Here is a 12,124-nt window from a genome sequence, read left to right on the forward strand (position 1 = left end):
TGTGGTAGGCTAATGATTGTCATGTAAGCAGGGAGACGTTTACAACTTTAGCCTACATTCTACATCCACTTTAGTTTACAAAGCAAAAATTACACTTGTGGTTTTAAGTGTTTTTCTGTGTAGACTGGTAATAAAATAGGTTTGAATGTTCATCCTCCGAAACAACACCTTTCTTTGAAACTGACAGTGTTTTTATCTTGGAAGGACCCCAAACTAACTACATTGTTTATGTTTGCTTGGGTCATGAAACAAACTCATAGGAATCTGTCGAGTAATTTAATTTATTCAGACATTGAGATGAAGAGGGGCGAAAAAGATACACTGCATTAGGACACAAGGCGATAATACAATTTGTAATTCTTGGATATGCTGCATAAACACACAGAAGACAATAATGTGGTGGTATGTTGTGGAATGGAATAATGTTGGGTTTTATATCTCAACATGTTACGTCTTTTTGTCCAATCGGTGCCAAAAAGTAATCGCCGCAATAAGGACATGTGCCAAGTTTTTGTTTCAAGTTTTGAAACTTAAAAGTCAAATAAACGCTAGGTTTGACTTTTTCAAGTATAAACGAACACGTTTTTTTATCATAAACATGCAGTTTTTAAGTAAACATTCTGGTATAGCCAGACAAGAACGCAAATTTAAAAATGTAAGAATATAAACCGTTGCTTATGAAAATCGTATCTCACTAGGCCTATATTCGGGATTACGAGCGACAACTGGTGACAAGAAAGAAGCCGATTGGTAAATCAAAAATATTTGATGCAATAAAGTAATAAAGAATAGTGACTAAACTATATTAGGAAATTCATGAGAAGGGTACGGGGGTTTATGAGAAATGAAACAGGATTCGGTATGACAACATTGCAGAAAGTACATTAGTTATGGCAGTGTTTGGAGGGTGGAAAATATTTTAGTGATCGTAAATTCCGTTTGCCAGGTCATTGAAAAAAACGCCAAAGAAACTGAGAAAAATGTGGTCTTCCATTTAAATGCGATATTAGTGTAACAAACGAATTCACAAAACTGGTCTTTAGAAGCAATATTAAAAGTATTTCGCCAAGCAAGACTTTGTACTCTTGCACAAAAACGTTATGCCAAAGTACGGCGATTTTTTTTCACTTTTTTCATCATGGAGGCCACTCACAAAAAATTCGTGGGCAAGTCGCCAAGCAGCACGAAAAAACGTCATCAGCAAGCATATGACGTCTTCGTGCAACAGTTAATACGTCACTAAAATAAAACACGACATCAGATCTGACTTTCCGACAAGGCTTGCTGACCCACATGGTTTCCAGCATCAATGGGTTTTACCACTGCGGGGGTTTTAGGGGATGGTTTCAATGGGCTGCCATTGTTGTTCGCATGCTGTTTGTTATTGTTATTGTTTGGCACTGGGGTCTTTGTCGCTGTGATGTTGTTGGCATCGTTAGGCGATGGGGGAGCGGAACCGACCGAATCCAGTGGCAATTTCTTCAGCGTTTCCAGCCGCTTGTGGCGGTAGAGCTCATAGTGGACTTGCGCTGTCACTTCTTTTAAATCTTGAAGGTGAGTTCTGTGAAGAAATTTTACAATTGTCGTTCAAGAAAAAAACGATATTACGCCATTGAGCTGCCACTAAAAAAGCAGACAAGATAATATCGATGTAATGAGCAACGGGCATGATTAAAAATCGAAATATAACGAGGTTTTACAAACCAGTGCGAAATATCAATAGAAATACAATTTGCTAAACTGAAGTGCTTACATCCCTAAACACCCATAAATTAAAATGTCGGGGTTCGGACAATCTTGTACTCCCCATTGACCTAATAATCATATTTCTGAGATGTATGAACTCGCAATGCGCTTCGTTTTCCACTTCGACTATGCCCCAACGTGTTTTCCTGCCAAGGACGCTCTTTCCTGCCACCTGGTGTTGAGAAGTTGAACCGACGACTGCAAAAGGGATTCTTTCCTGTAGGAATCGAATTGATAAGGATGTTTAACGACAAAAATCAGCTGTATTGGTAATGAGCCCCTTAAGTGTTACGTCAGATTGAAGATACAAAGTGTAAAAGTAGCATATCAATGTAAAAAAATGTGAAGTTAAAAACAACAATTTTTATTTTCCACATCTATACCCTTGTAATTTGAGTTTTCAAGTTATGTCTACAACGTCCAATCATAAAAGCACGTCTATTTGGAAGAATACAGTATAGATTCCAACTAATAAGTGGATACACAAAAAATGCCAAAGGATTTACTAAAAAAATGATGTTACGCCACCCCATACAAACAACTGTTCAAATAAAATGCATTTGTACCAATGATCTTTGGGACAACGGTCTAAGATACACGTTGACTAGTTGTGGAGCGACCGCATGTTATAGTGAAGTCAGATATTAATCACAATAGCGCTAACAGGAGTGAGTGAAATTGCTGTGTTGCACATTTAAAAGCTACCTTAATTTGGGCGTTGTTTCCGAGTTCGTCTTCATCATTATCAGCGTTGTCAACTGTTGGATAAACTCTGATCTCATTGGCTTCCAGGTCTTTTTGGATCTGCAACAGATCATGGCTGGGTTATCAACAGTCTTAAACTAAGAAACAGGAGTAAAGCATTATGCTTGTAACTTATACATCATGGTATTTGAAGCATAACTTACATTTAAAAACTAAGGCAGAAATCGGACTGTATAAAAAAGTAAAAATGACCCCAACAACACTAAATTAAATGGCCCTAAAATTGACCATTTATTGTCTTATTGTCACTGATACTATATGTTGCTTAAAAGAAAAAACGTTAGTTAAACTGATAAGCTCTGGGAAGATAATGTTTTCACGTCGTTTGTTTTTTTCCTGTCGGGCTTCCCACACGTCCGGAAGTGAATTCCCACGAGTTATACGGACCCGTTAGCATTTTATTTTCGTTTTGCGTGTACAGCAATTAAACGCAAAAAAATCCGCTCACTCACGACTCGGTGTAATGTCAGTGAGTCATGTGTGGTTGTTTTTATTTCATTAGTCAAATAATGTGGATGCAAAAGCGGTAGAGATTTTTCTTCTACCCTAATTTTTTCTTCTACCTAAACTTTTTTCAATGTTTTTTTATCAAACCAAAGCATAAAGAAAATAGTGCACACATTACAAGACGCTTTCCGTTTAGCTTGTAAAAAACACAACGTTAAATCACATTAGGTTTTCAACGCGTTCACATTCAGCAATGTCTCACGATTTCCAACTGACTTAAACATACTTATTGGCGTTACAAGCTTAATGCAAAAAACTCGACATGTTTTGATCGTTAAAACTCGTCCACAACATTTGATACCAAATATAACCAGTTTAAGGTTTTTGCTAATCTTCCCTAATCCGTCTCGGCGTCCAGGTCCCTATTTACATTTATCCGTTGAGCCTTTAACCACCACAGACGTCGTGTCACATGTCTGGTGACATTTGGAAACTGGCACACGACCCAACACGTTGTAATTTACATCTTGTACTTTGCGTCGAATATGGGGTGGTGTGAATGTAAGATCTTGGAGTTTTAGGCTAATAAGCTTAATCAAATGTGTTTCAAATAATAAAATTATTTAACAGTTGGGGCTTATATAGACTAAGAAGTTTTGGTGTACAACATTATTGAGTATCTTTGCTTGCAAAACTTAAACAAAAATGAGTGTTTTAAATTTTAATTAAATATTTTAATGTTCATTTTCACATCAAAATTAATTAACATTAGTGATACAAATAGTTGTTTAAATCATTGTATGATTCTAACCATCCATTTTCCTCAAACAAATCTTGATATCAAGTAAATTTAAATTTTATATTCCATGTTATTGATCGGGTATACAGGTCTTCGCAATTGAAAAACATCAGCATTTGATCACCAAATTGTAACTGAGCTTCAAGCATCTCAATATAGATTAAGCTCATTTGTAGCCATCATTTTCCTTTTAAGAATGCAATGCCACTGCAATTCGCGTTACACGGAAGTGGGTATATTTATCGTGCATTGAGCAGTATTTCTGGAACTTAAAAGTAGCAACATGCGTAAGAATGGTATGAGGTGCATTTGCATTACTTCCGCAACGCTTGCATGTAACTTGCGTTTGCGGGTGGGTGTGGGACGCTTGGAAATGCAATCATACAGAGACCATTTACTCAACATATTATTTTGGTGATGAGATCTTGAGGTAGAAGTTGTAGTTCAAGTTCATAATTCCTTATCAAATTCACGTAGAAAATTTTGCTTTTACTTACTCTTTGTTTAAATGCTTCTCGTTCTTCTTCAGTGAGAGAATCCGACTTAGCAATGACTGGGATAACGTTGGCGACTTGCACGAGCCGTTTCATCACTTCAATGTCCACCGGCCTTAATCTGTCAGTAAAAAAAGTTTGTTGTCATTTAAAACACATTTGTATGAAGCAAAGTCTTTTTATTCTATTTCCAAACACAGTGGATGGAAACATTAACGCCAAGATATTAAACATTTTGTAAATTTTCGCGAATTGTATTTGCTTCCACATCTTTATAAGACGAGAAAATACTTTAACATATGAATTTTTTTATCCTAGAGCCTGCTATACTGCATTTAATTTGTAACTTATTTTGTAACAAAACCGGTTTGGTTTTATTTCAGGAACCAATTACGATTGAGTAGAGAATATGTTGTTGACAGTGTAAGTTTGCTCAGAAAACACCATAAATTTCATCAGAATTGAACCATTTAGAAAACACCAATCAAATAATGTGTAGTGTATACAAATACCTCATAATTTAAATTAAGAACCGTCGCTATTAACTAAGAACCTCCAATGGTGACAAGCTAAGGCGCTTCTGTTTAAGAAACGCATTTGTTTGTGAATAGTTCAGCCTTCAAAATACATATGCCGCACACAAGGAAATCGTAACTTGGCTTTTTCGGTGACGTGGGTTGCGTGTTGTGGAGCTATCACGAACCTATTTGAGCAGGAAATTGCATTTGCTCCAATCAAGAGAAGTATCTGCTGTGAGCTTACTGCTTTTCAGTTCGTTGCTGTTTGTAGGCTGACCGAATGCAATGTGTTTTGTATCATCGAGGGTCAATTTACACACAACCATTAACTGTCACTTGGTTGCATTAGGTAATTTATCACTGAGAGAGGCACTGCTTTCAAATCGATATATTGCTGTAACTAAATTTCAAATAAGGGGGCATTTTTCTTATTGTTACAAAACGCTTGTTGGTGTTGTTACGTTTGTCTGGCAAAAGTATTTTCCAAACACCAGGGGCAAATTGTCAAATTTAACCGGAAGTAAAGGGCTTGACTGTCAAGTTTTTGCCAATGCACGCATTCTTATGACAATATCACAGCAAAACGATTTTGATTAAGCCAAAACCAAGGGATAAACAGGTAACAGTCATACATTCGCCATGGTAAAAACGTTTTTGCCCAATCTAATAGAAATGAAGTTTTCCAGAAAAATATTATACCAATTGCATAATCGAAACGATGTTTATGAGATAAGTGGCTTCACTTACGAATGGCCGGAGGGAGGAATAAAGTATATGCAACAGTGCACTCTAGTGTCGGGAATCCTCTTTCTTCTTTTAATTGAAATTTCTTCGTTTAAATATTTCTCGTATTGGTCGTTGATGTGACGCATAATCGGCTGCCAACTGCGAAAATACGCATTCAATCAGCATGTTAAAATCAGATGATGCATACAAAATAATAGGTATCATGTCGAAATCAGATAATGCAACTGTTTTTTGATCCCATGAAAGAGAAAGATACAAGAAAAGCTACATATATTATGCAAAACTGACGTTAATGCAAGACTGCACGTGTATTTTTATTTCTCTCACTTATATGTCTTCATGACAAATGTACAGTTTAAATTCGATTAATGCTGACAAACAAAAAGTTCCCACCATTTCGAGTTGTCCACGTGATCACCGAATCCGGGTGTGTCGGTTATAGTCAGCTGCAATCGAATTCCCTTCTCTTCGATAACTGCAACAAACCAAAAGAAAAAAAATATTATTTTGTTAATTGTTAAACTTGCAGAGCTCTTCTGACAAATGTATTTTTGTATCGACGTTTCGACGTCGTGTAGGTCGCCTTCATCGGGGTAAATAACACTAAATGCGCGTTGTATAGTGCACGAGAAACCAAATAGTTGTTGTAAATTTGGCAGTTAAACAATGCTAGCATTCGATAAATCTGCGCAATTAAGTCATATTTTGGAGTAACAAAGTTACGGTACTCTTTACAAAAAAGAGTGCGCAAAAAGACAACAAAATAAGGGTTTCAAATCATGTCCGAAACAAGGTATTCAAGACATATTTGAGTTGAACATGTTTTTGCCATGATGAATACCACTATAAGTTATTCCATTGTTACCAATGTGTGCATTCTTTACACACAAAAGGGGGTTTATCATTTATTTGCGTTAAACCGCGTCCTGGTGGTTGGGTGTGGGGTCTTCACGGTCTAGTGAACACACATATCCGGCTTATAACAACAGTGGCATCAGCTGACCTACCGTGACTTATTGATTTGATTTCGATGGTTTTCGGGGTCTTGTATTCCTCTTCGGGGTGACAAACTCGACGACTGACTTTTGACTTGAAAAGGGTGTTCACTAACGTAGATTTACCGAGTCCTGCTCCGCCTGTCGGTATAAGTACAGCATTGTTCATTTAGCATTATTGTATTTCTGAAACTTTACAGACAACACACCATGATACAAATGATTCTGTAAGATAAAGCCTACGTTTTTGACCCATCAATGATAATGTAAACCTAATACGTTGGGTTAAAAGCAATTGTGTTTTGATTTGAAGTAAGTTAGTTAGACAAACTTGCCCTTTGTTACAAGGTAATGAACAGAATCAACTATTTACAAAATTGCTGCAAACTTGGGGGCACCCAAAAGTTGATTTTTTTAAAAATAGGTAATCCAATGCATTTTTAAAACTCACTGTTTGTTAAAGGTGGTGATGTTTTTCTGCTTTTACTGATGTATATTTTTAAGATTATAGAATTAACTTAAGTGGGATTTGAACTGACAACCTGACGGCCAAATAGAAAATGGTTCGGTAAAAACATTTCGAACCCTTCGGTCGCGCAGACATCATCGGCTTAGTGAAGCTTTTAGCCTTTCGTCACGCTACTTCTCAAAACTGCCGCAAACATTTCAACACATTCGTCACTGGCTCACGTTCTTCACAAAAATATTTGCAAAATGGGTTTTAAAGGTCACGTGGAAAACTTCTAGGTCAAGAGTATAAATAGGTCAGGGGTGTTCAGGTGGATGTAACCCATGTTTAATTTATGTAGTATTATTCAAAAAACATCCTTTGGACAATAAACGGTCAATAAAATGTTACGTGGATTTTTAGTACTATAATAGTATGTTACAAAAAGCAAGGACAACTTTTAAATGATCTAGCCCAGTGAATGCACTAAGGATAAGAGCTGCTTTGTTGCTGCAGCGTTGTGAATGATGATTTGCACATTATTTCGTCGCAACGTAAACAGGAAGTATGCCATAAGAACTTCTATAAGGGTCCGGATACTTGACACTATAATAGTAAACAATGCAACAACAAAGCTGCATTTTGAGAGTTGGAACCAATTCATTGTCTTTTAGAATAAGAAGTCCTCTATTGTCAATAAAGTACATAGAAGTTTTTCGATCAAATTCTGATTGTGTAGGTAAACTTTTAACTGCAAATAAACGAAAAAGGCATTATATATTTACTTTTTTCGGCCAAATCTTTTTTTGTATGTATTAATATGTGTGATAGGCGCAATAAAGCAAAATCATTGAAACATTTCCATCAACGTTTTCGGGCGTAGCAGGATAGCAGCACGGGGTAATCGATCAAACACGTCTTGTTCGTGTGCGGGAAGCTTGCTACATCGATTTCAAGCCAGGAACATGGTTAGATTACAATTTCAGTTGTGGGTAACAACATGACGTCGTAACAGAGTACAGTGGTTGGTTTATGGCAGTGGTTCTCAAACTTTTTTGACCGCGACCCAAATCTGAGCTTTATGAACATCTTGCGACCCAAGCCTCAAACAACAAAAATGTATTTTTTTTATTTTTTTATCAATAGTTATCATCCTTAAACGCTAACTGTTACTTTCCAAGTTCAGTTTCGTATGATTAACCTCCTATCATTCCCCGTGCTAACGTGTTACAATCGCCGTGTGCGTAATAGAAAGTTGGAAGGCTATTGTCTGTATGTTATAATGAATGGTTCATTTTGCTGTATAGCGTTGTCGAGTGAGGCTGTATTTGGCTACGGTGCTATCAAAACTCTCAAACCACTTACTTATGCTGCAATACTCCCAGGTTACTAAGGTAAAGCCACATAAAATGCCTATGATACAATAATTCAGTCATGATTGAGAATTGAAAATACTTGAAAATTGAAATGAAAAAAGTTCGTTTGGGCAGAATTGAATCACCACAGCGCGACCCATTTTGGGTCGCGAGACATATTTGAGAACCACTGGTTTATGGGATGATCTTGCGATTGTGGGATAGTTTATAATGCAAAGAGTTAAAAACTGTATTTTCAGTAAAACGGGACTTTTAAACCGTTATGTGTATACAAATTTATAAACGTCTGTTGTAAAATGTTTTTTTTTTGTTCAGTAACATTTTAATTCTTTGTACCTAAAATTCTCCGGCGCTTTACACTTTCACGGGTCATTTTTTGTGCGATAATTGGAAAAAACACAATTATTTTACTTTTTTGACAGCAGCAAATTACGTCCGATACCCTTTGTGGCGACCCACGGACAAACAAAAACTTCGAAAGAAACACACAACTGTTCGAAACGGAAACTGATCGTAACATTTATCGTCAGCCGGATTTCGGTATCAGTAAATGTTAGGAAAACTTCCCTGTTGTTTAAACACGTGCAAAGAATGTGGGTCAGTCAGTGGGTCCTGACCGTAAACAAACAAATCCGTGGCGTAAAGAGATTAAAAGGTCGTTTGACGGTTGAGAGATCAAAGTTTAAGGTAAACACGGAAGGGACTAAGGCAAATGCTCAAGTGAGGTTTTTAGCCCAAAAATGACCAAAAATTTTCATTCGTGTGGTTAAACACGCCAAAAAATCAAGGTGTAACCATTTTGTGTTTTGCCCCAATGTGCGTTCTTTGGTGACAATGGTTACAATATGAGGCATAACCATCACTCTAATGGGTTCACCATCAAACACAAAGCGTATAAACTTGCCCTAAACATAACTCTAGAAGTCACACAACACAGGCGTTTCAATATCACTCACTCAAGATCACGCCAAAGTACCAAGATACCCTACAGGCCTTGAAACCACAATTTCTCACAACTTCAGACTGTTTGTTGACTTAGCGGAATTGAGGCGTATTAAAAGCTCTCCGCACTATAGCCTGGTGTGAAAACGTGAACTTTTAGGTACCAATACCACGTTGAAGTGTCCCTTTGTGGATTTTGTACCGCTTTGTTACTGGACAAGTTGACAGAGGCGGATTTGGAAACCATGTCTTTGTTGTAAATACTTGAGTTCGGTTTTAACATTGCCAACAGTGAATTTGTAATTTTATTTGAATTTGAGTTATATTTACCCATATAGGGCAATCAAGTTACCCAGTTTCCATTTACCAAATCCACTGTTTTAACAAAACCTGTTATTTTACACTAAAACTTAACCACTCGTTGACATTCAATTGACTTCAGTTTTGACTACGATTTACTGAACATATCCCACGGGAACAATAAAGTTGACAGAAAATCGTCGACCTCGTAAGTAGAAACACGAGTTTACCGTTTTCCTGCGTTTGTTGAGCGATGAACGCAACAGCTGACAGCGTTTTGCCAGGAAGTTTTTGTCAAATACTCATCGATTTCGACATAAACGTGTGGTTCGGTTTGATAGGTTTTGAGTTTTGGGAATTTGACTTTGATTGTTGTGTAAAAATGTTTCACTACCGATAAACGTGTAAATTGAATATCCAAACCAATACTAATTGTAAATCGATCGTACTGTCAAACTAATCTATGTTTACATTGTTAAGAGGAGATTTTTACCATGCTGCAGGTTAAGGTATGAATTTTGAAGTTCTTTTTAAAAATCCCTGGACAGTTACGAATTTAGCAGTGCTTGAGTCACGGCCCAAAATAGACAAGTCAACCTTTGGTCCTCTAACACGTTCCGCAAACAAAACCAGCACTGTACAAAATTGCGCTCATAACTTCATGTTTTGAGTCAACTTACCGACAACCATCACGTTAAATTCAAATCCTTGTCTTAAAGCCTTCTTCCGTATTTGTTCCGTCAAAGTATCAATTCCAACATATCCTTCAAGGTGTGTCTTCATTTTCGCCAGGGTGAACTTTTAGATTTTGCAATATTATCCAAAAATGTAAAGTCCAAATCACCGAAAAGCCAAAACAACCAGCTCTTTAATCGCTTACTCGGCTAGGGCTAACAACACACCTTTTGATACAAAATAGCTGGATTATAAGCGTTGTTTTGACAAAGCTCAACCCTTCAATAAGTGGCACCTTACACTAACGTTTGTTCCCCAAAGCATTGTGCCAGTTGTTTGTTAAGACCAAGGCTGTCACTGGCTTTATTTATGGTTAAAGTTGGCGTCTCATAAACAGCAACAATCAACAACTGTTTCTATTTTGTTTTACAGTTCTTTACCATTAAACTATTCATTATTACAAAACAATAGCTAAGAACATTAAACGTTTACACAACAACCCCCAAACAATGACATGAAACGGACAGTGCTGCCACAATGCATTCCTATTCAGTCTGTAGCATTTTAGGCGTTGCTTCATTCTACGACTGAATTGCTTGCTGAAACCGACCAGTACTTGGAGCCGGGCACACACGGAAGTACACTCAGTATGTTGTATTGGAAGCTTAAGCACTTGAATAGTCAAAACTCTTACAAGCCACCTTCTGATACCGAAGTAAACTGGTCTAGACTGCAGACAGCTTCACTCGCGGTACATAAAACACAGGAAACACTTGTTTCCTTGTCAGTTAGGCAGCTTACTTCGCATGTTACAGGGCCTTGCTGGTGCGCTGGCAACTGAAAAAACGTTTTTCTCGAAGCAATTAATCTACACCTTTTATACGTCCTTGCTTGAAGGGCAGTGGGAGTGGTGTGCCTGAAAGAGTTTTATTGTTTGTTTTGGTAGGATTTTAACATGCGGTAGTCTATATATGTCAACATTAGGCTACATAGTGTTTAACATGTGACGGTGTATTATCTACGCAATTGTCATTTGCATTTAGGCTAATACACCATTACCTTTAAAGGTAAAACTTGAAGTAGAGTATTGGCAAACACAATGCTTTACCAGCTGCAACCAAATTTTAGGCATGTAAGTAGTATTTTTGCAATCTAGCCCAAAACCAAAAATACTTCCTTAACGCATCATAAAAACGCCTCACCTCTACAACTAGACCAGAACCTATTTCGGGCCGTAAAAGACAAAAGTCAAAACCATTACTACACTATTCCTTTTTCCACAGACACACGATCCATCTTATCGTATATCAGACCTTTACGTAACGAACTGTAAGTATTATATAGCCGACATGTTGTAATGGTTTAAACCAGCAACAAGTGTTAGGTAGGTGAACATTTTACTGACCACAAAACACCGAATATTGCCTCGAGCAGTTCGATACGACAGAACGAAATTGCGGGTACAAATTACCGGACAAAAAACAACATATTCGCACCCCTGAAGGCGATTAACTCTTTCACTAACTTGTGCCGCTGGAGAATTAGGCTTCTGAATAAATTATAAGCGACGGCGTATCATTGTTTCTAAAAAATATTGTTTTTTAAGACATTTATCTGCCTGTCTGTAGCAAACCTTTAAATTAACTAAAATCAAAAAGCTCAAAATATTGAAAATCACACCAACATTTGTATTACGATATCACAAATCGTTAAAGTAAAAAACCTCGTTAGTCAAACTACCATTACATCTTTGGAGCTGAATAAAGTTTCATGATGTGGTTTTTAAACTAATAGGAGGTATAATATAGCTCATTAAACAGACAGACATAGTTTCAGCAAACAGCGGAACATGCAGTCTTTCGTTAAACTTTT

The 12,124-nt window shown here is 37.1% G+C and overlaps 1 protein-coding gene across 1 annotated transcript; it reads right to left on the bottom strand.

The window, feature by feature from the left end:
• Nucleotides 1–263: 263 nt before the first annotated feature.
• Nucleotides 264–10,507, bottom strand: LOC145225510 (neuronal-specific septin-3-like). The gene is made up of 8 exons (XM_080092217.1): nucleotides 10,258–10,507; nucleotides 6,524–6,652; nucleotides 5,910–5,991; nucleotides 5,517–5,654; nucleotides 4,255–4,372; nucleotides 2,452–2,550; nucleotides 1,815–1,963; nucleotides 264–1,561 (listed from the first exon to the last, which is right to left on the bottom strand). Exons 1-8 carry the CDS (start codon nucleotides 10,358–10,360, stop codon nucleotides 1,258–1,260), a joined length of 1,122 nt encoding a protein of 373 aa, XP_079948343.1. The 5' UTR covers nucleotides 10,361–10,507; the 3' UTR covers nucleotides 264–1,257.
• Between the last annotated feature and the right edge of the window lie 1,617 nt (nucleotides 10,508–12,124).

Source organism: Phallusia mammillata, chromosome 1 (genome assembly GCF_965637545.1).
Source record: "Phallusia mammillata chromosome 1, kaPhaMamm4.hap1.1, whole genome shotgun sequence".
Taxonomy (NCBI): domain Eukaryota; kingdom Metazoa; phylum Chordata; class Ascidiacea; order Phlebobranchia; family Ascidiidae; genus Phallusia; species Phallusia mammillata.

Coding starts and splice junctions, on each gene's coding strand:
- LOC145225510 (XM_080092217.1), bottom strand. CDS start 10,360: ATGAAGACACACCTTGAAGGATATGTTGGAATTGATACTTTGACGGAA. Junction 6,653..10,257: donor ATTTAACGTGATGGTTGTCG/GTAAGTTGACTC, acceptor TTATACCGACAG/GCGGAGCAGGACTCGGTAAA. Junction 4,373..5,516: donor ATTCCTCCCTCCGGCCATTC/GTAAGTGAAGCC, acceptor TTTTACTGACAG/ATTAAGGCCGGTGGACATTG.